Source organism: Equus caballus, chromosome 11, assembly GCF_041296265.1.
Source record: "Equus caballus isolate H_3958 breed thoroughbred chromosome 11, TB-T2T, whole genome shotgun sequence".
Classification (NCBI taxonomy): Eukaryota; Metazoa; Chordata; class Mammalia; order Perissodactyla; family Equidae; genus Equus; species Equus caballus.
In genome coordinates this window covers 58,670,277-58,691,969 of record NC_091694.1, presented here as the reverse complement: position 1 = coordinate 58,691,969, position 21,693 = coordinate 58,670,277, and the positions used below count along the sequence as shown (strand labels likewise).

Here is a 21,693-nt window from a genome sequence, read left to right as displayed (position 1 = left end):
TCTTCCTGGTTCACATGAGTGGGACATCAATTATTTCATTTCCACATACATTGAATTCTGAAAGAAGGTAGAATTTGAAGGGAAGAATCTGGCTGGTGGATGGGTAGAAAATAAAAGGCTAACTCTGGGAAAAATAACGAGAAAAAAGAGTGAAGGGAGCCAAGAAAAGGTAGCATGGCAAACAAGAGGGCTCCAGATGAGAAAAGTTCTCTAGATATGTTCATTTGGGAATAATTTGATTGGGTTCAGAAGGTTCTAGAAGAATAAAGAAAAGTGATGGTACAAAGGAAGTAACCCTGAGAATTTTGCCTCAAAGCAAGTAACTCGTCAGTCTTTGGAAAATGGTTGAACACTTTTCGGGTGCACTGTCCAGAAGGTTGTCCGATTTGTTGCCAGAGATGGAGAGAGGAGTTAAGATCTTGAGTTTTGACTCAGGTGGCTTTTTTTTTTTTCTCCAAGGAGTTTGACTCCAGAAACATTAGGGAAAAGACGGCAAGAAAAATTTCCACCCTCTTCCTGCTTGCTTTTCATCTTCATATTCTTATCTTTTTTTTTTTTTTGGAGTAAACAACAGGCATTTAATTTCAGGGGTAACCTGGGAAGATTCTGGAAAATGTAGATGCACTGCAGAATCACCGAATGTTTTCATAAAGTAAGCCCTGGAATAGTCATTTCTAAGTACTTGTCGCCATCACGTAAAGGGGTGCCTTGATTAGACAGATATTTTATTCAGGTTGTCTCCATGAGTCAGACTGATGTGTTACTGCTTGATTCTGTAGTAATTGGTAAAATTCATCAGTAATTCCCTCCAAGAATCACTCAGGCTATGTTGGTTCATTTTATGCTGGGAGTCCTAATAAAATTAGTTACTGTGTAGTTCTTAACCTAGGAATTCTATCATTGTTGCTGTGGAAACCAGCTTATTAAAAATTGTGGGTCAAGAGAGAAAAATAATTGGTGCTAAATGTCAGTAAAATACGTGAAGGGTAAGTTTTTTTTTTTTTAATACAGAATAAAAGAAATAATCATGATACCTGGAAGCAAGCTGAGACTAGTAAGTTTCTGAACTAATCATATAACTGAAATCATGGATAACTTTTCTGAAAAACACTATAGAAAACAAATTGCAAAGTCTTTGAATATCTATTTTCACCTGTTGCCACACTCACATAGCTGCCAGCTCAGTAGTGCTGCGAGTGAGCTCCTGGTAGGCTCTCAGACACACTACTAACAATTTTCAGCAGGAGCAGAAACTGGTTGGTCTGGCTGAGAGGCACTGTCGCTTGAAATGGTCTCCTCCAGCCGGGAAAAGGAGACCAGAATAGGAGAAGGTCACAGCCTCCTCTATGAGCAAGGCTGAGGAGGTGACCTGTTGTTTTTCTCCTAGGTGTCTAATGGGGTGGACTGGGATGTGGGTGAGGGGAGAGGAGGCCCAGGGCTGCTTAGCGCCAGCTGCAGCCCCTCAGGGGGGGCAGTCAGTTTCAGACCCCTAGGTCCTTGAGTGTGGCCACTGGAATTAGCTCTCACCTATTAGTGTTTTTTTAAAGTGCATTTTTGGTTTTTTATTTTTTAATTTTTCTATTTCATTTATTTATTAGTTAAATTAATTATTTCTTATTGCGACAACATTGATTTATAACATAAATTTCAGATGTACATCAGTTTATTTCGATTTCTTATATTATTAGTATATTATTAGTATATTATATCCTGTTTACCACCCAAAGACTAATTTCAATCCATCACTACACGCATGTGCCTAATCACCCCTTTATGCCTTCCCCCCTCCCCCATTCCCCTCTGGTTTGTTTTTTGAAAGGATGGAGCATTACCTGTGAATTTGGTATTCCATCTCACTCCCTTGGTCATTAGAGTCCATGGGGACAGGCTGCGTCAGGGTTGGAGCTGGGTGAGAACCTGTCCCATTGCGCTACTGATGGAAGAAGCAGGTTCAGGTTAAGATATGGTGCTGCACCTTGCTCAGGAATGATCAAAAAACTCAGGCTGCCTTTCATATCTTTGTATGCGGATTCTCCCCTTAGGTCTTTAACTGCATCCTGCTACTTTGCACAATTTTTCTCTCATAAAATATTTTAATTAAGGGGAGTAAGTCTACCCTATAATGTCAGGTCTGACCAATTAAAATGTGCCCTATTAATTTTTAAATGATATCCATTTTTGTCCAAAAGAAGAAAAAAATCTGTGCTTCTGTGAAGTCTAATTTTCAAGTAATTCATTTCCGTCTATTTAAAAATTAGGTAGATTGCGCCATTGTCAACCCTTAAGCTACAAGGCTTATGGACATAGTAGGTCTTGACTCAAGCTGACCTATTTTGTGTGGGGATATACAGAAATAGTGTATGGGTGTATTATACTGTGTTAGGCGTCCCTGACCAAGAAGAAGCCATCATTCTGCTGAAAGATTCTGCCTTCTGTAGAACATCAGTAATATTGCACACATGTTTTTAATAGTTTGGTAAAAGCTGTTGCAAAGTTGTAAAATTAGCCTAGTGCACAGGTACCATCTTAGGGAGAGAATGCTCGATGTGCAGCCCAATCATAAGTGCCTGTTCTCTTCGAGAACGATGGTGAACATGGAATATGGGGGTGAAGCTCCAGGATGTCTCTCACCAGGTTCAGTTGTGGACACACGTTTTTCTTTTCTGCTCTTCTACAGAAAGACCCAGTAGCACAAAGATGAGGAGTGCAGCCAAGCCCTGGAGTCCAGTCATCAAAGCTGGGAGCCATGGGACGGAGCGTGCACGGCCCCTCCCCGCAGCCTCTTCCGGCATGAAGAGTTCTAAATCTTCAACTTCTTTGGCTTTTGAGTCCCGACTCAGCAAGGTACCGACTGAAACCCACAGGGCAGGGCTGCTCGCGCCCCAGTAGCCCTGGGTTGGGAGACTGAAGAGGGCGTTAAGCAAGGCAGGAAAAGAGGCTCTGAGCAGGGTCCCGGGAGAACCAGCATATCTTGACCTAAAGGAACAGAGCAAAGAGCGGGTAGCTGGGTGCCCTGGGGTCGAGAAAGGAAATCTGCAGAACATTTATCAGAGAGACTAAGATCCCCTACCCTGGATTACGTGGACTTTCCAGCCAGAGTTTTGCCCCCAGCACCCCACAGATGGGGGTCAAGATCACCAACGAGGGGCTGGCCCCGTGGCCGAGTGGTTAAGTTCGCACGCTCCGCTGCAGGCGGCCCAGTGTTTCGTTGGTTCGAATCCTGGGCGCGGACATGGCACTGCTCATCAAACCACGCTGAGGCAGCGTCCCACATGCCACAACTAGAAGGACCCACAACGAAGAATGTACAACTATGTACCTGGGGGCTTTGGGGAAGAAAAGGAAAAAATAAAATCTTTAAAAAAAAAAAAAAGATCACCAACGATCTCCACAATCCCAATAATCCAGTTGTCAGTTCTCCATGCTCATCTTGCTTGGTGGTCGCAGCATTAACACAGTTGATTGTGCCCCATCTAGGAGTGCTGCTTCTCTCGGTTTTCCCTCCCTCCCGGGCAGCACCTGAGAGTCTCTGTTGTTGGCTCCTCCTCATCACCTGGGTCTCTGACGTCAGGTGGGACTGAGGCACAGTCCTTGGGCTTCATCTCTTGTCTAACTACTATGTCACACCCAATGCCTCTTTTACTACCCTGAGATGAGATTCAGAGATAGCATAACCTACCTACACACATACGTTTGAGAAGTCAATATAATATCCTAACTATAAAAGGAAAGTAGTTCATAATCAAATAATCCCTATTTCCATCTGCATATGCCTGAGCATGACTGTGCTGAAGGACCTAAGGTGCTCCTTACAGCACCGTGGATGTGACAGCTGTGATGCAGACCGATTCAGGGTTGTCGTGTCCATGACTCAGATACCATGAAGGATACTGAGGGAGTGACTTGATTGTTTTGAAATGGTGAACACTCTTGGTAAACCTCTGAACCCAAGGGCAGTCTTGACTTGTGCTTAGAAACTTCAGTGTATCTTAAAGTTGTGCAAGAAGTACATTGTTTTTATATGTAAAACAAAGGGATGCTCTAGCCCCAGATAATGATAAAAAGGTGCACCACCTTTGTGAATGTCTGTGCAATATGTGAAAATTGTGAGGAGTGTGGGACAGTTCTTTTTTTGTGTGTGAGGAAGATTGGCCCTGAGCTCACATCTGTGCCCATCCTCCTCTTTTTGCTTGAGGAATACTGTCACTGAGCTAACACCTGTGCCAATCTTCCTCTGTTTTATGTGGGACGCCCCCACAGTGTGGCCTGGTGAATGGTATTAGGTCTGTGCCCAGGATCTAAACCTGCAAACCCTGGGCCGCTGAAGCAGAGCCCGCGAACTTAACCACTACGCCACCAGGCTGGCCCCTGCGGGACAGTGCTTTGTGCAACATTGTCGCATTCATTGTAGGACATCTGGATTCCCCATCCTCTCACCCATTAAATATAAGTAGCACCTCCAGTCATGGTGACAACTAAAAATGCCCCCAAAAATTTCCAACACACTCCCTGAGGGACAGCACTGTCCCTATTGAGAACAGTTGTTCTAGGTGATAGTGTCCATTCTCATGAATTTTAATACAAGATATGAATGACATACAAATTTCTGTCTCTAGCCAGGACCCCTCCAGTTGCCTTTGTGACATCACCTCTTGGATGTCTAAAAGGCACCTTGAGTATAACATCCAAAATGAATCTTTTTTTTTTTTTTTTTTTTAAAGATTTTATTTTTTCCTTTTTCTCCCCAAAGCCCCCCGGTACATAGTTGTGTATTCTTCGTTGTGGGTTCCTCTAGTTGTGGCATGTGGGACGCTGCCTCAGCGTGGTCTGACGAGCAGTGCCATGTCCGCACCCAGGATTCGAACCGACGAAACACTGGGCCGCCTGCAGCGGAGCGCGCGAACTTAACCACTCGGCCACGGGGCCAGCCCCCAAAATGAATCTTGATCCCTTCCTCTCCATCTTTCCTGCCCCCTAAACCTGCTTCTAGTGACTCTCCCCATTTGAGTAGATAGCATCTCTGTCCTTTCAGTCGCTCAGGCCAGAGCCCGTGGACCCTCCTTTTCTCACGTCCCACAGTGCATCAGCAAAATGCCATTGCTTCTACCTTAAAAATAGATGTCAACTCAACCACCTCCCACTGCCTCCTTTGGGACCACTTGGGTCATGCCATCACCTTCCTTATATGGGCTTCCCAAATGATTGCCCTTCTTTTGTCTTTGCACCCTATATTTCATTTTCAGCAGAAGCCAGGATGGTCCTTTTAACACATAAATCACATCATTTCTCTGCTTAAAACCCTCTAGGGGCTCTCTCCATTCACTCAGAGTGAAAAGTGAAGTCCTTGAAATGGCCAGTGATGCCCTGGAGATGGGCCCCATGCCCCCTTGGATGTCATCGCCTTCCCCTCTGCCCTGGCTCCCTGAGCTCTGGTCACACTGTGTTCTTTAGCTGAGTGGTGCTGTCACTCAGGCGAGCAGCGTGTCTCTCTGCAGCAGCGTGTTTGCTGCTCTCCTGCCTGAAACATTCCTCCCCCCATCCCTGCGTGTCTGCCCCTTCTCCTCCTTTAAGTCTGTGCTCGAATGTCACCTTATCAGAGATCGTTCCTGATGGCTCTAGGTAAAGTGCCCGGTGGCCTCCTTGCCCTGCCTTATTTTCCCTCTTGGCTCTTAGGACCATGGCACACACCTGCTTGGTTAGTGTCTGACTCCCAGCAGCTGGAATGTAGGCCCCGTGAGGGCAGGGGCTGTCTGCTTTCTTGGTTGTTGCACAGCTCTGTGCCTCACGCTTAGAAGAGCACTTGCCGCTTGGCTGGCACTCAGTATTTATTGAATGCCCAAGGACACCGGTTCTTCTGGGAGTGGTAGTGTGATGGAATGTTGGTACTGGAGAGCACAGTCTTGGAGTGGGTCAGACTAGGCTGGGTTGAGATCCAGGCTCTGCTGTGAAACCTCAGGCAAGCTATGTAACTGTCCTGAACTCTGAGATGAAGGCAATATCTTACCTGCCATGAGGAGTAAGTGTGGATAAAGTATCCTACACATAATTTTGTTTATTATCCTATTATCCTGGACTTGACCATTATTTCTGTGATTTTTATTTTTATAATCTTTGACCTATGGTACATTTGGGAGACATCTTTAATTTACATTTTAAATTAATACATACATTTCTCCAATCACAGATCATTAGCGCTTACAGAATATATTGAAATATTTTTAAAAGCAGTGTTAATAAAAAAAGTCTAAAGCTTAGGAGTGTTTCCTAAGGACAATGAAATGTTGGCCGCTCTTGCTGATGATAGGTGTGTGTTCTGGAAACTTGTTCCACAGGGGAAAAGCAGATATTCGTGTTAGCGACTTTGCTGTCATTTCTCTTTCTTGGGATCTCCAGGCCTAATTCTGTAGAGGAGAATGATGGGGTTTGAGGGAAGGGTAGCAGAAAGAGCTGTGCCATGCCCACACCTTTCTGGCTTTTGTCATGTGTCTCTGCTTTGACCATCTATCCCTTCCTCCTATGGTTGTGGGAGGAGGAGGAAGACTAAAAATCCAGAGAACAGAAGAGAAAGAGGAAATGGTGATGGACAGAAAGGCAAGTAAATTTGTTGCCCTCAGTATTTTACTATGAAAATTGCAAGCATCCAGAGAAGTTGAATTATACAGTGAGCACCCGCATTCCGCCGCTAAGATGCTACAGTTAACATCTTACTATATTTGCTTTATAGTAAATGGATACATATGGGGTGGATAGATATGTTTTGACTGGTCAAAAATAGGAAAACTGAAGCATGTCCACCAAAATAGAATGAAATACCCTACTTCAAATACTGGTCCAAGCTTGCAGGAGCAGTGACGGAACCCGGTGAGGGACCAGGAGCCCAGATGGGACAGGGGATGCTCCTGTAAGTCTTCCTTGTGCTCTTTGAGCCCAGCCCAGGAAAGGACAGTACCTGGAGCGCTCCAATGAAGACAGGCCGCTTCATTCTGGCCGTTTATAAGGCCCAGGTCTGTTAGTCAGGACTCTCTTGGTTGCCAATGACAAAGCATTGGCATGAGATTGCTTCAGCAGAAAAGAAATATGCCAAACAGATCGTAAGGTTCCCACGCACTAGGCAGGATGGAGGTGCAAGACTGGGGCCCAGAGAGGCCGGGACCAGGGAGTGGAATGCTCATCCCCACTTGCCTCTGCCCCTCTGCTTCTCTGTCGCCTGCTGATGTCTAGCCTCCTTCATCTTGTGTTATGAAGCATGGCTGCCCGCATGCCCAAGTCTCCCACATCCTGTGAAAGACCTGGCTGCTTCTTTGCTTACCTCTGATTTGTTTTGGGGTTTTTTTTTTTTCTCTGCTTTTTCTCCCCAAAGCCCCCCAGTACATAGTTGTATATTTTAGTTTTGGGTCCTTCTAGTTGTGCCGTGTGGCATGCTACCTCAGCATGGCCTGATGAGCAGTGCCATGTCCGTGCCCAGGATCCGAAGCGGCGAAACCCTGGGCGGCCAAAGCAGAGGGTGTGAACTTAACTACTTGACCACAGGGCCAGCCCTATCTGATTTGTTTAAAAAAAACAAAAGTACAAAAAATTGGGAAAAGTCTCTGCTTGGCTAGGTGTGAGTTGTGCATTGTCCCTGCCCGGTCTCCTGTAGCTGGGAGAGGGGGAGGTGTGCTCAGGGCCCTCTACCCCCAGAAAACAGAGTCTTATCGTTTAGGCGTGTTCCATATGAGTCTTGGAGACCCAGTCAGTCTTGGATTATCATTCTTAGCGAGTGCTCCACACCTGCGCTGCCCAGTGCCATAGCCACGAGCCGCATGTGGCAATTGAGCCCTTGAAGTGTGGCTTGTCAAAACTGAAATGTGCTGTTAGTGTAAAATACACACCAGACTTTGAAGAGTTAGTACCAAAAAATGTAAAATGCCTCATTAATGTGTTTTACATCAATTGATAGTATTTTGAATTTATTGGATTAAGAAAATATATTCTTAAAATTAACTTTACCTATTTTACATATTTAATGTGGCTACTAAACAATATAAAACTACATATGTGGCTCGTATTATATTTCCATTGACAGGGCTGCTCTAAACCATTGCTTCTCGAAGTGTGGTCCCCAGACCAGCAGCACCAGCATCTCCTGGGAACTTGTTAGAAATGGAGATTCTCAGGCCTCGCCCCAGACCTAGGGAATCAGACTTGGTGACGGTGGTGGGCAGATTGGGGGTTGGGGTGTGGGCAGCAGCTGGCACTTTAATGAACCCTCCAAGGATTCTGATGCAACTCAAGTTTGAGAACCACTGCTCCAACCATAACATGTTTTCTACTTTTAAAGACGAGGTTCTCTTGTGTGTATTGATTTTAGAGCTTTGGGTACCCCCCCATCTTTGTGGAATTGAGGGGAATTTCTTAGTTACGTTAATCTGTGAGCTATTTAAACTTGTTCCCTTTGTAAGCTTTCACGTGCAGGTGCTCAGCAGCTTAAATATCAGTGAAACCGTTAGTGAAAATACTTATTAAACGTATCAAAGCAACACTGAAGCGCATACCTTCATTGTGATCTGTAACAAACCAGAAATCTCAGGTAGTGCTGAAGCGGCATTTGATCCCAGGAAACAAAGCCGAAAATGCAGCCGTGAACAGAGAAAGAACAAGAATTAGTAACTGAGACTAGTAGTTTTCCGTATCTGATTTTGCATCCAAAAAATAGTGACAGAGGGAGAATAACTTCAGCTGCTTGCTTCAGAGAACGGGGGGATCAGTTTTTAGCCTTTATGTCCTGCCTCCTGGGAAAGCTTCTAAGCAATAAATCTTTCTCAAATGGAATTCCATGTGGAAAGTGCTGGGAAATGAAGTGCTCCCTGTACAGGCTTTGCTGCCGCCCGAACTCCCCATGCTGCGTGGTAAGGAAATGGCATGCTTCTGGCCTGGAGCGCGTCTTACTCATCCTGTTGCCTGGAAAGGGCAGCATCAGATCTATTTATAGTACAGAGCGGGACCACGAAGGAGGAAGTCTTCCCACTGCTTGCCAACTGTCATCCTCTGTTGCCTGTGGCTGTTATCTCACCAAGAACCAAGCTCTTTTGGAAAGTGGGAATGGGGGCACCCCGGGGGTGGGTGGAGGCTGTGGTGGGGTTGCAGGAGGCAGTTTCACTTCTGGCCCAGGTAGGGGTCCTCTCATTTGTTGGATTCCCCATTCTGGTTTGCATACCGAGCCTTTGCTCTCTGAGCCTTTTGCTGTAGTTTGGTTATTCCACGGTTCTTTGCATCAGACTTACTGACTTTAGTAATGTCAGAGAATCAGAGAGAGGAAAGCAGCACGGAGTACATATCATTTGCATTACTGTGTTAGGAATTCCCTTAACTACAACAATTTCTCTTTTCCTTTGAGGTGTTGTCTGGGGAATTTTCAAAGTCTAAAATCAGAACTGATTTTCCTCTGGGGACCCAGGGAGACACCTGGACATGCTTTTAGGAGGAGCAAATAATGGTTTTTTCTATTGAGAAAAAGTTGCTGACATTGTGAACTCTTCTCATGTAGTACTAAAACACGTGTTACACTGGTGACCTGGTGGGTAATTGAGAGGCTGAGACCTTGGGTGTAGGACCCTTTGTTACTCTGAGGCAGGAGTCCCTGTGAGAAGGGCAGTCAGGTGACTTCTGCATCAACGCATGTGTCATATTCAGTCCTGTTGTTAAACTAGGAGTCAATGCTGTTGGCCAGAAAATTTGGTTCTGTTCACATCTAGTAACTGGAAGTACACACAAATCATCCTTTCAATATTTGCTATTTGTTTTTAAAATTAATAATTTGTTTAAAGATCCTGACCAGGATTGCTTGGCTAATATTAAGACTTTCCCCGTCTTCCGTTTTTTAGAAAGTAGGCTATGAGGAGTTATTGTTTAAAAAGAAGATTTCAGTTTGGGACGATGGAAAAGTTTTGGAGATGGATGGTGATGATGGTTGCACAATATTGTGAATGTATTTAATGCTACTGAACTCTTCACTTAAAATGGTAAATTGTTACCATTTTATGTTTTGTGTATTTTACGACAATAAAAAATTTTTTAAAATAACAATGAGGAAAAATGAAGAAAAAAAATGTCGGCTAGCATTTGCAGGGGTGGAACCAGAGTTTTGCCCAAATTATAACTCCTCCTATTTTCTTTTTTGTTGTTGTTGAGATATAGCTTATAAACAATGAAGTAAGTCAAAGTATGTAAAAATCTCAGTCTTAGCTGTACAGCTCATTGGATTTTTACGTGCGTTTCTATCTGTATAACCACCACCTGGTCAAGATGTAGAACAGTCTGGCAGCCCAGAAGTTTCCTTCCCAGTCAGTAACTCCCCGACAGGTAACTACTATTTTGACTTCTATCACTATCATTTGTTTTTGCTGATTCTTAACTTCATATAAATGGAATCAGGCAGTATATATGGTTTCTTCCACTTAGTATAATATCTGTGAGATGCAACCATTTATTAGTATATCACAATTCTTTTTTTTTATTGCTGTGTAGTTTCCATTGTGTACTGCACCACTATTCAATTTACCCCTTTTCCTGCTGAAGAACATTTGGGTTGTGCTAGTTTTGGGCCTTTATAAATAAAGCTGCTATGAACGTTCTTTTGATGAACCTGTGTACTCACTTCCCTTGAGTATAGAACTAGGAATGAGATTGCTAAATCATAGGGTGCAGATATTTAGCTCTAGCAGATACTGCCAGTGTTCCAAAGTGTTTACCACCTTACCCCCTGCCAGCAGAGCGTGAGAGTCCTGCTTGCTCCACAACCTCACCGATACTTTGTATTGGTATTTTTTTCTCTTTCAGGCCATTCTGGGGTGTGTGTAATAATACTGTGAAATTTAAACAATGCGAACGTGGAAAATGTTTTTTGCAATTGTGCAAATATTTAAACCTCTTACCTTCAGTAAATGACCCTGAAACCAGTGGAGGAGGTCGGAGCTGTGCGGTGGGCAGGGGCTGCCCGCTCCGTGTCTCTGTTGATTTGGGGGCTTTTTCATCCTGTTTTCTCCAGATGTCAGATATATTCTTTTTTTTTTTTATTTAAAAGTTTTATTTTTTTTCCTTTTTCTCCCCAAAGCCCCCCAGTACATAGTTGTATATTCTTCGTTGTGGGTCCTTCTACTTGTGGCATGTGGGACGCTGCCTCAGCGTGGTTTGATGAGCAGTGCCATGTCTGCGCCCAGGATGCAAACCAACGAAACACTGGGCCGCCTGCAGCGGAGCGCGCGAACTTAACCACTCGGCCACGGGGCCAGCCCCAGATATATTCTTGATGGCTCTGGGCACCTGCCTGTCTCCAGTCTTCTTCCAGTCTCTATCCTCTTCAGCAATATATTTTAAAGAGATTGACAGTGGTTGAGAGAGTTTATTTGCAGTTTTTCTCATTAATCTTGAATGTAGTTTACCTGGGCCAGGAGTGTGAGCTCATTCAGGGGTCCCCCTCTTACACTTCAGTACCTTTCAGCAAATGTTTAGTCTCCTCTTTCATGACAGGGAGGAAAGCAGAAAAGCAGTGGGGGACTCGTGCTTTCTTTCTGTCATCCGTTAACAGCATTCTTCTGGCCTCCAGAAAACTCCCTTCCTTCCCTTTGACCACGTTGTCTGTATGAGATCAAACACAGAGCTCCGTGTAGAGCACATGGTGGCTATTGAGGCTGTGTGTCTCTCTTCCCTCTACTTCCTCCAGACATATATTTTAAGCCATTTTTGTTGTCCTTGAAGTTTTTTGCATTGCCCTATCCTGCCTTTGTGCATCTATCGCACAGTTCTTTTCTCATCAGCTCTTGTTCTTTAAAAAAAGTGTTTTTTTTTAACCAGGAAAGCATATTTTTTTCTCAACTCATTATTTGAAGTGTGACATGGTGGGTAATATTCACCCATAATCTTATAATATTCTTTGAAACGGTGATGGAAAATCATGCTCTGACCTATGGACGACAGACGCGAGTTTGTCTAGCCTTGCATTTTTCCACTTCAGATGTTGTGCTCCTCGAAGTGCCGTTACTGCATCTTAACTTCTGGGCAGGTGGTACTGCTCAGGTGTTTTCTTGGTTCATAGCACTCCTTACTGAAAATGTACCTCTTCATCCTCTTTCTTTCCCTCTCTCTCTCTCTTAGCTCAAGAGGGCCAGTAGTGAGGACATGCTCAGCAAACCGGGAAGTACTGCCGCTTCTGGAGTCGTTCGCCTGAAAAAGACTTCAACAGCTGGAGCCATCTCCGAGCTCGCAGAGGGCCGCCTGAGGAGCAACTCAGGTAGGAGGGAGCCAGGCGGGCCGTTCGTCTTGGCCATAGGAAAGCACTTCAGTGAGTCATGCATCCCTCCCTCATCAGACATGTACTGAGCACTTTGCGCCAGGCAGTGTTTTCGGCGACAGCGTCCCTGCCCTCAGGGAGTTTATATCTGGTGGGGAGGTAGATGAGAAACAAAAAGGTGATGGGAAGTGCTGTGGCCCCTTCTGTCACTCTAGTTGTCCATCTGTCACCGTGTGTTCTGAAATCCTTTTGAGATCCAGGCGGGGCGGTGTGTCTTCTGGGCTTGTCTTGCTGCAGTGTACATTGGATGAGCGGATGAAGTCTGTAGGTCTCTGGCAGAGGCAGGAGTACAGCCTTCTTCCTGGATCCTGTGGGACACGGGGAGGGCCTCACATCAAGGCTGCGCTGAGTCACTTAGATGGCAGTGGCTGCTGGGACCTGTGAACTTTCTCACTGTTACTAGTTTTTTGAGAATCAGAAAAGGGTTTTTTAACCATTATATTTGAGTTCAGAGCATGAGAAGCATAAAACATCAAAGAATGTATTTAAGTTTCTTATGGAGCCACATAAATGAGAAAGCTAAGCTTTCCATGTCTAACTCTTATAATGCAGCTCTCCGTGTATTGCTAAATTGTCTAATGGGAAAATAGCTGAATATGTCACTATTAATTTATAATAGAGGTTGCATGGTGGTATACTTAGATTTTTGTACTCTACATAAAATATCACAGTCCATATTAGCTTTCCAAAGGTGTATTTTAATTTATTCAGCTTTCAAAAAGCTGAATCTATGAAGAGTGGCTTTTTTTGGATGTAGGGGTAATGGCCTTGTACTTCTACACAGAGGTTTTACTATTTTAAAGACTTGTTTCGTACTAAATACACACATTTGGTTTAAAAAATAAAAGAAATGAAAGTACAGCTTATTTTTATTAAGCCAGCCTAACAGTAATTCCAAAAGTTAACAAAGCTCCACTAAAAAAATGGCAGAATGATCTCACTTTCAAATATTGGTGCAAAATGTGAGATCAAAATGTTAGCAAATAGAATTCAACAAGAAATTAAAAGAATACTACTGCACATCACAACCAAGTGGCTTTATGCCATCCAAGAATGGCTTAATGTTGGGAAGTGTAGGAATATAGTCTATCTTACAGTAGTAATAGACCAAAGAAAAACCATTGGTCATCTCCATAGAAATGGAGGGTGCATTTGACAGAAGTAGCAATCTTTCTGATTTAAAAACAAACTTGGTAGACTATAAATGCATAGATACTTCTTTAGTGATATGAAATATATGTATCTCAAACCAAAGCCAGCATCCTACTCAATGGTGAAATCCTTGAAGTATTCCCGTTAAAATCAAGATTGCCTACCATCACCACTGTCATCCAAATTTTTCTGCAAGTAGTAACCAAGGCAGTGAGACAGAAGAGTTATAGCTGTATAAGTATTGGAAATGAGGAAGCAGAATGATGATTTTATGTAGATAATAACATTGTATGCTTAGAACAATGCTTAGAATTTCCTGAAAATTGTAGCATTAGAAAAAACTTAGAATGTCCTGAAAATCTATTAGATACAATAAGAGTTCAGTGTGTGGCTGGTTGTAGAATATAAAATGTGAGTAGTTTGCTTATCAGTAACTAGTTAGAAAAGATAATAACATAAGAAATGATCCCATTTATAAAGGAATGAGAAAGGTAAAATACCCAGGAATAAACTTAATATTACAAAAGCCTATATTTACAAAAAACATCTTAAGACTCTTCTGAAGGACATAAAAGAAGACATAAATAAGTAGAAGGACATACATGGTTCTTGGATAGGAAGATTAAGTATAATAAAGATTAATAAGCATAATATATTAAATATAATAAAGATGTCTAAATTATTCTACAAATTCATTTCCATCCCTATTAAAATATCAGTGGGAATCTGGGAGTGGAGACACTGATAAAATGATACTGGGTTTATCTGAGACAGTGCCTCTCAATCGGGGTGATTTTGCCTTCCACCCCAACCCAGAGAACAGCTGGCATATCTGCAGACATTTTTAGTTGTCATAACTAGGGGAGTGCTACTGACATCTAGTGGGTAGAGGTCAGGGATGCTGCTAAACATCCTGCAATGCATAGGACAGCCCCCACAATAAAGAATTATCCAGCCCAATCGTCAATAGTGCCACTGTTGGTAAACCCTGATCTAGAAGAATAAATATTCGAGAATAACCAGGAAATTTCTGAAAAGTAGTAATCAAAGCAGTAACCTTAAGCATCTCAGAACTCGAGAAGAAATGCAGTTCAGTGGGACAATGGAGAAAGTCCAGAATACACCAGAGGATTTAGTATAGAATAAAGGTGGTATTTTATATGAAGATGGATAATGCACTCAAAAATAACGACTGATTGAATCTGTAGGAAAAAATAAAGCTGGATCACTATCTCATTCCTCTCATCAGAATAAATTCCAAGTGGATTAAAGATTTAAATATTGGGGCTGGCCAGGTGGCTCAGGGGTTAAGTTCACACGTTCCGCTTCTCAGGCGGCCCAGGGTTCGCCGGTTCAGATCCCGGGCGCAGACCTGGCACAACTTGGCAAAAGCCATGCTGTGGTAGGTGTCCCACGTATAAAGCAGAGGAAGATGGGCACGAATGTTAGCTCAGGGCCAGTCTTCCTCAGCAAAAAGAGGAGGATTGGCAGTAGTTAGCTCAGGGCTAATCTTCCAAAAAAAAAAAAAAAAAGATTTAAATATTAAAAAGTGAAGCCGTGAAAATATAAAGAGAAAACAATTTGTAGTCTTGGCCTTGGAAGGGCCTTTTTTTCCATGAGGAAGATTGGCCCTGCACTAACACCTGTGCCAATCTTCCTCTATCTTTTGTGTGTGGGATGCCTCCGCAGCATGGCTGATGAGTGGAGCAGGTCTGTGCTGGGGATCCGAACCTGCGAACCCCGGGCCGCTGAAGTAAAGAGCACAGAAATTTAACTGCTCAGCCACTGGGTTGGCCTGGAAGGGCCTTTTTAAATAGGAACAAACACAGAAGTCATATAGGAAAAGATGAAAAATCACACAAATATAAAAAGCTTCTTTATAAAAAGAGGAAATTATTTGCAGTACTTGAAACAAAGGGCTTATTTACAAAGAGTTTATATAAATCGATAATAAAAAGAAAAATAGTACAATAGAAAAATGGGTAATTCACATAAAAAAATAAAGCTAGCCAGTAGAAAGATGCTAAGTCTCATGTATAGGTCAATGTAAATCAAAACAGTAATTAGAGAACTAGTCTCCCTAATGGATTAGCCAAAAGTAAAACTGTTCATAATTTCTGGTGTTATTAAGGGTTTAGGGAGTAGCACACCACATATAGTTGATGTACAAAGACAATATCTGTCTGTGTTTGAAATATGTATTTGAAATACATATGCTCTTTCACCAGGGATTTCTACTGCTTAGCATTTAGCTATACTGATTAACATTACTGTTTACTTGAGAGAGGATCCCTGTATATATGGACAAGATGTTTGGTTGTAGCATTATTTTAATAGTGAAATACTGGAAACACCTGTGTGTGTCAGTACAGAGCTGGTTGCGTAATGAGGTTTTGGTACAGTGGAATAGAATGCAGCCATGAAAATGGACACAATAGATTTGTGTGTCCCCATAGGGAAAGATCCAAGTACATTACCAAGTGGGGAAAATAACATGGTGCATATAGTATGATCTCATTTGTTTTAATTATAAAAAGTATACATTAATTTAATTTTTGAAATCATAACTTTTTTCTGGAAGGATATAAAAATGATTATCTTTGAGGAGTTACCAGAATTGAAAGTGGTGGGGAAAGGAGACTTTTCATTTTAAGTCTTTCTTAACTGTTTGAAATTTTTAAACATATACGTGCAATGCTTTGAAAATTAAAAACAGGATAAATACAAGTCATAACAGAAACTTTTTTTTCCTGCCTTAACCAAATCCATCCTCTTCTGCTTGCCTTTTGTGCTGTTTCTTAACCATTTGTTGGTGAATTATTTAATTGTTTGATCACAGCATACGCTCCCTTTGGTTTAATGCTGGCTCCCACAGTGGGCACATTCCCACACCCCCTGCCCGTTAGTGTCCTTATTTGTCAAATCGAGGACATCCCTAAGTGTCTGCCACACAGTGATGTTGATGAGACAGATCCGTGAATATTCGTGACCTGTGACGGACTGTGGGAATGTAAGGTGCAGTGATCATTCCCATAGTCATCATTCAAGTTCAGCTCGCCGCCTACTTTAGTGTAATGGAATTATATCCTTTGACTTAGTAGAGTTGAATTACAAAATTACCTTTGTCTTTGGAACTTTTATTTTTAAATGCAGGTAGTTCTCAACATTTTTCTCTCAGCTTTTGGACAGCTGGCACTTTTGTACATTGTTATATATCCCCAAACTGCCTCGTTCATTGCGAGTGTGGACCCGTGCATCCGCTGAGGAACCCACTTTTAGAAGCAGTGGCCTGCGTGGCGATGCTGCGCATCAGCCGTTCTTTCTCTGTCATAAGTGCTGCCTCCTCCATGTCGTGCAGTAGCGTTGGATGGTCATTGAGGATTGGGTCACTTTTTGTCTTTATTTTACATGCACGTAAAACAGGGAAATGAAAGTGCCGGTACTAGTAGTAAGTGTGGGTTTTTTTTAAATTTTTTTTAAAGATTTTATTTTTTCCTTTTTCTCCCCAAAGCCCCCCGGTACATAGTTGTGTATTCTCCGTTGTGGGTTCCTCTAGTTGTGGCATGTGGGACGCTGCCTCAGCGTGGTCTGACGAGCAGTGCCATGTCCGCGCCCAGGATTCGAACCGACGAAACACTGGGCCGCCTGCAGCGGAGCGCGCGAACTTAACCACTTGGCCACGGGGCCAGCCCCAGTAAGTGTGGGTTTTTAAATCTCAATACTGTTGAGACAAAGATGGAAATAGATATAGTGTGTTAGAAGCGCGTCGTCGTCCCCACCCCCCGATGCTCTGGACTTACATCAGTTAGACTCAGCTGTAAAGAAAAGAAATAGAAGAAGGAAAATGCTAGCAATATGTAGTTGATCTCCTCTCAAAAGAAAGATGTAATTATAAACTATATATAGATTCTTAGGGGACCGAATTCATTTTATGGCCCTCAAGTCTTAGTTTTTGAACTTTTAGCTTTGGGACAAATTTTCTGTAATGCATAGTGTGGTATTATCTGTGTTTTCTTTCAACTGTGTTAATTTTGAAAAGGATCTTGTCATGAAATTATAATATAATATTGTGGTTTTAAACTCTCAATAGTTAAACCTACCATCAGCCTGTATTGCACCCTTTCCTGGAAACTGATCTGTCCTTATAGAGAATCCCGCAAACCTGGTACCAGGAGAAAATGCTCACTCTCTTGGTAATAACAATTATATGGTTGCTCACACTTGCGTACAGTGCTAACTCGCCATCTAACCAGTGGTGTGGGAACTGCTTGAGCGGGGGTGCGTGAAGATTTTGGAAGCCTTTTCTAGACTATTTCCTGATTCTGGTATCCAGGCCTTATGCTGTCCCCTGGTGCTCAGCCAAAGTTTGCGTCAGCAATAACAGGAACACAGCAGCAGCCAAGGTCTGGAAAGGAGTAGCTGCTGCCATTTCTCAGCCTTCTGTCATGCCCGCCGCTCTGCTGGCCTCTTGTCTGTTACCTTGCTTCCTTCTCACGATAGCCTTAAGAAGAACGTGGTGTTTTATACACATCAGGAAACCTGGCTTCAGAAAGTTCAAATGAGTTTGTATCTCCCTTCCCCACCTCATGTTTCCACGCTCAACATCCACTCTTTCTAACTGATTTTCTGAATCAGTGTTATTAACGTATCTGCCATGTGGCCCAGATACATTCTTCTTCTTCCTTTTCTCCCTAAGGTGCCCTTTGTGGTCATCTCATCTTATCCGATAGGTGTAGATTTTAGAGAACGGGGTGGTCCCTTGTGTGTAAGCAGTTGTCCTCCTTGCTTCCCCCGTTTGTTGCCCATCTCAGGGTCACGGGAATAGTTGTGGGAGCCCCCACAAAGCTACGAAGGAGTCCAGCCACTAGAGGGCAGCCTCGTCAAGAGCACTGACGTGCCCTTGTGCTCTGAGTCCCGGTTCTGAAGAATGGTTTAATTACAACTTGAGGAACAATTCTCCTTTTATTCATTCGTTAATTCATCAAATATTTTTGAGTGCCTACTATGTGCCTGGCACTGTTTCAGGCGAAAGGGATCATCAGTGAACAAGACAAAGACCCCTGAGTTCATGGAGCTACATGAATACAACGTGGAAGAGGTAAGAAATCAGCCAGGTAGACGACATGGGTGACCTGTCCAAGGGCAGTAAGAAGCCAGTCAACAGTAAGAAGCTGCTGCCGACTGAGCAAGAAGGAAGGTGGCAGTGGGAGAGCAGGGCAGAAAGGCTGGGAGGGGGGCACTGAGGGAACAGAGGAGTGATGTGATCTGACTGTATTTTGAAAGTGGTACTTGGCTACTTGTTGAGAGTGGACGTGTGGAGTAGGGAGACCAGATGGGAGGCTGTTGCTGGGCAGGAGGAAGGAAGTGGCCTGGGGTGCGCTGTAGCGGTGGAGCTGGGAGCAGTAGTCGGCTTCTGGGTATAATCTGAAGGGTAGAGTCAATGGCCCTAAACTCTCCTGAGGGACTTTTTTCAAATTGTGGTAAAATACACCTGACAAAAATTACCATCTTAATCATTTCTTTTTTTTCTCTTTTTTCTTTTTTTATTATTATGATTTTTTTATTGAGTTAATGATAGGTTACAATCTTGTGAAATTTCAGTTGTACATTATTGTCTGTCAGTCGTGTTGTAGGTGCACCCCTTCACCCTTTGTGCCCACCCCCCATCCCCCCTTTCTCCTGGTAGCCACTAATCTGTTCTCTTTGTCCACATTTTTAAATTCCTCATATGAGTGGAGTCATGCAGAGATCGTCCTTCTCTATCTGGCTTATTTCACTTAACATAATTCCCTCAAGGTCCATCCATGGTGTTGCAAATGGGACGATTTTGTTCTGTTTTACGGCTGAGTAGTATTCCATTGTATACATATACCACATCTTTTTTATCCAATCATCTGTTGATGGGCACTTAGGTTGCTTCCACATCTTGGCTATTGTAAATAATGCTGCCATGAACTCTGGGGTGCATGGGACTTTTGGAATTGCTGATTTCAAGTTCTTTGGATAGATACCCAGTAGTGGAATAGCTGGTTCGTATGGTAGTTCTATTTTTAATTTTTTGAGGAATTCTCCATACTGTTTTCCATAGTGGCTGCACCAGTTTGCATTCCCACCAGCAGTGTATGAGGGTTCCTTTTTCTCCACAACCTCTCCAACATTTGTTACTGTTTGTTTTAGTTATTTTTGTCCTTCTAATGGGTGTAAGGTGATATCTTAGTGTAGTTTTGATTTGCATTTCCATGATGCACAGCAGTGATGAACATCTTTTCATGTGCCTATTGGCCATCTGTATATCTTCTTTGGAGAAATGTCTGTTCATGTCTCCTCATTCTTTGATCGGGTTGTTTGATTTTTTTGTTGTTGAGTTGTGTGAGTTCTTTATATATTATGGATATTAAGCCTTTGTCCGGATGTATTACTTGCAAATATTTTTTCCCAGTTAGTGGGTTGTTTTTTTGTTTCAATCCTGTTTTCCTTTGCCTTGAAGAAGCTCTTTAGTCTGATGAAGTCCCATTTGTTTATTCTTTCTATTGTTTCCCTTGTCTGAGAAGACATGGTGTCTGAAAAAGACATCTTAACCGTTTCTAAGTGAACAGTTCAGTTGCATTAAGTACATTCACATTATTGTGCAACCATCACCACTGTCCATCTCCAGAACTTTTTTCATCTTGCCAACCTAAAACTCTGACCCATTAAACAATAACTCCCCATTCCTCCCTCCCCCTAGCCCCTGGCAGCCACCATTCTACTTTCTGTTTCTATGAATTTACCTCTTCTAGGTACCTCATATAAGTGAATCATACAGTGTTTCTTTTGTGACTGGCTCATTTCACTCTGCATAATGTCTTCAAGGCTCATCCATGTTGTAGCATGTGTCAGAATTCTCTTCCTTTTTTTAAGGCTGAATAATATTCCATTGTACGCGTACATCATATTTTGTTTATCCATTCATCCATCAATGCACATTTGGGTTGTTTCCACCTCTTGGCCACTGTGAATAATGTTGCTATGAACACGAGAGTACAGACAGCTGTGAGGGCCCCGCCCTGGATCCCTTTGCTTATGTGCCTCAGAGTGAGAATGGCACATCCTCCCAGTGGGTTTGAGGTAGATGCAGTGGGGCCAGAGCAGTGAGATCTGATGGGTACCCAAGGGAGGAGGATTGAGCGCCAGTGCCTTCTGGAGACAGCACTTGGCCAGAAAGAGGTTTCTGTAGTCACAGATGTATGTTATAAAAACTGGCAATACAGAAAAGTCCTCATTTAGATGCTTCTGTATATAGCACATGTGGGATTTAAAAGAATGTCACTATTTTAAACTGTTATCACTGTTTTCTACAAGTTAAATAGATCAACTGTTCGATGCCGGATGCACATTGGCCATACTCTGGGTTAATGCTTGCAGAACCTCAGACATCTCAGAGGATGAAGCAGGCTTCCTCCAGGAAGGTGTCCATGTCCTCACAGGCCCACGTGCCCACCATTCTCCAGCTACATGCAGTAGACCTGGCTGTACCTTAGGCTTCAACCTAAGATGCTTGTCGTCTTTGACCCGGGAAGGCGCTCACTCCTTTAACTCAGATGGTAGACATTCTTATTGCCATTTTACATATGAAGAATCAGGCTCAAGTGGGTTCGGCAGTGTTCCCAGCGTCAATCCCAGTCTGACTCCAGAATTCTTTCCTCCACCACACTGTTTGCTGGGGTAGGGAGACTCCTTTTCTTCCCTGTCATCTTTGCCTATTAATGGAATTCCTACTACCAATAACTAACATTCTTTGCACGCTAGCTGTGTGCTAACCATCGTTCTAAGTACTTGATGAGTATTATCTCCTTTAGCCTTTGCAATAACCCTATGACATAGGATCATTATTATCTTCCGATTTCATAGGTTAGAAGACTGAGGCTTATCGAGATTAAGCAGACTGTCCAAATCCACACTTAGTAAATATTGGGATGAGGACTTGCCAATTAGGAAACTAAGGCTGAGAGAAGATGGTGGTGTGGGTCGGCTTGCTGGCGTGACTGTGGAGGAAAAGAATGTTGGAGGTTTGGAGTGGAGAGGCCAGAGGGTTGCCTGGGTATGTGGCGGGGTTCCGGCAGGGGGAGGAGCTTCATGAGCAGGGAGGTGAGGGAAGGGGTATTGAGGTGGGGTCAGTGGATGACCACCACGGGGAGGGAAGAGCACGCCAGGTTCTGCAGCACAGACTTCAG

At 43.2% G+C, this 21,693-nt stretch overlaps 1 protein-coding gene across 17 annotated transcripts in view; it reads left to right on the top strand.

Moving 5' to 3' along the window:
- SPECC1 (sperm antigen with calponin homology and coiled-coil domains 1) overlaps positions 1-21,693 on the top strand; it is a 283,675-nt gene that overhangs the window by 86,606 nt on the left and 175,376 nt on the right. For all 17 annotated transcript variants that reach the window (XR_011423520.1, XR_011423521.1, XR_011423522.1 and 14 more), the window contains exons 2-3: positions 2,678-2,844; positions 12,133-12,268. Coding sequence is in view for 12 of the 17 variants with exons in the window: in XM_070228265.1 (XP_070084366.1) it covers positions 2,678-2,844; positions 12,133-12,268 (303 nt within the window). In the remaining 5 variants the exon portion in view is untranslated. The remainder of the gene's footprint in view (positions 1-2,677; positions 2,845-12,132; positions 12,269-21,693) is intronic.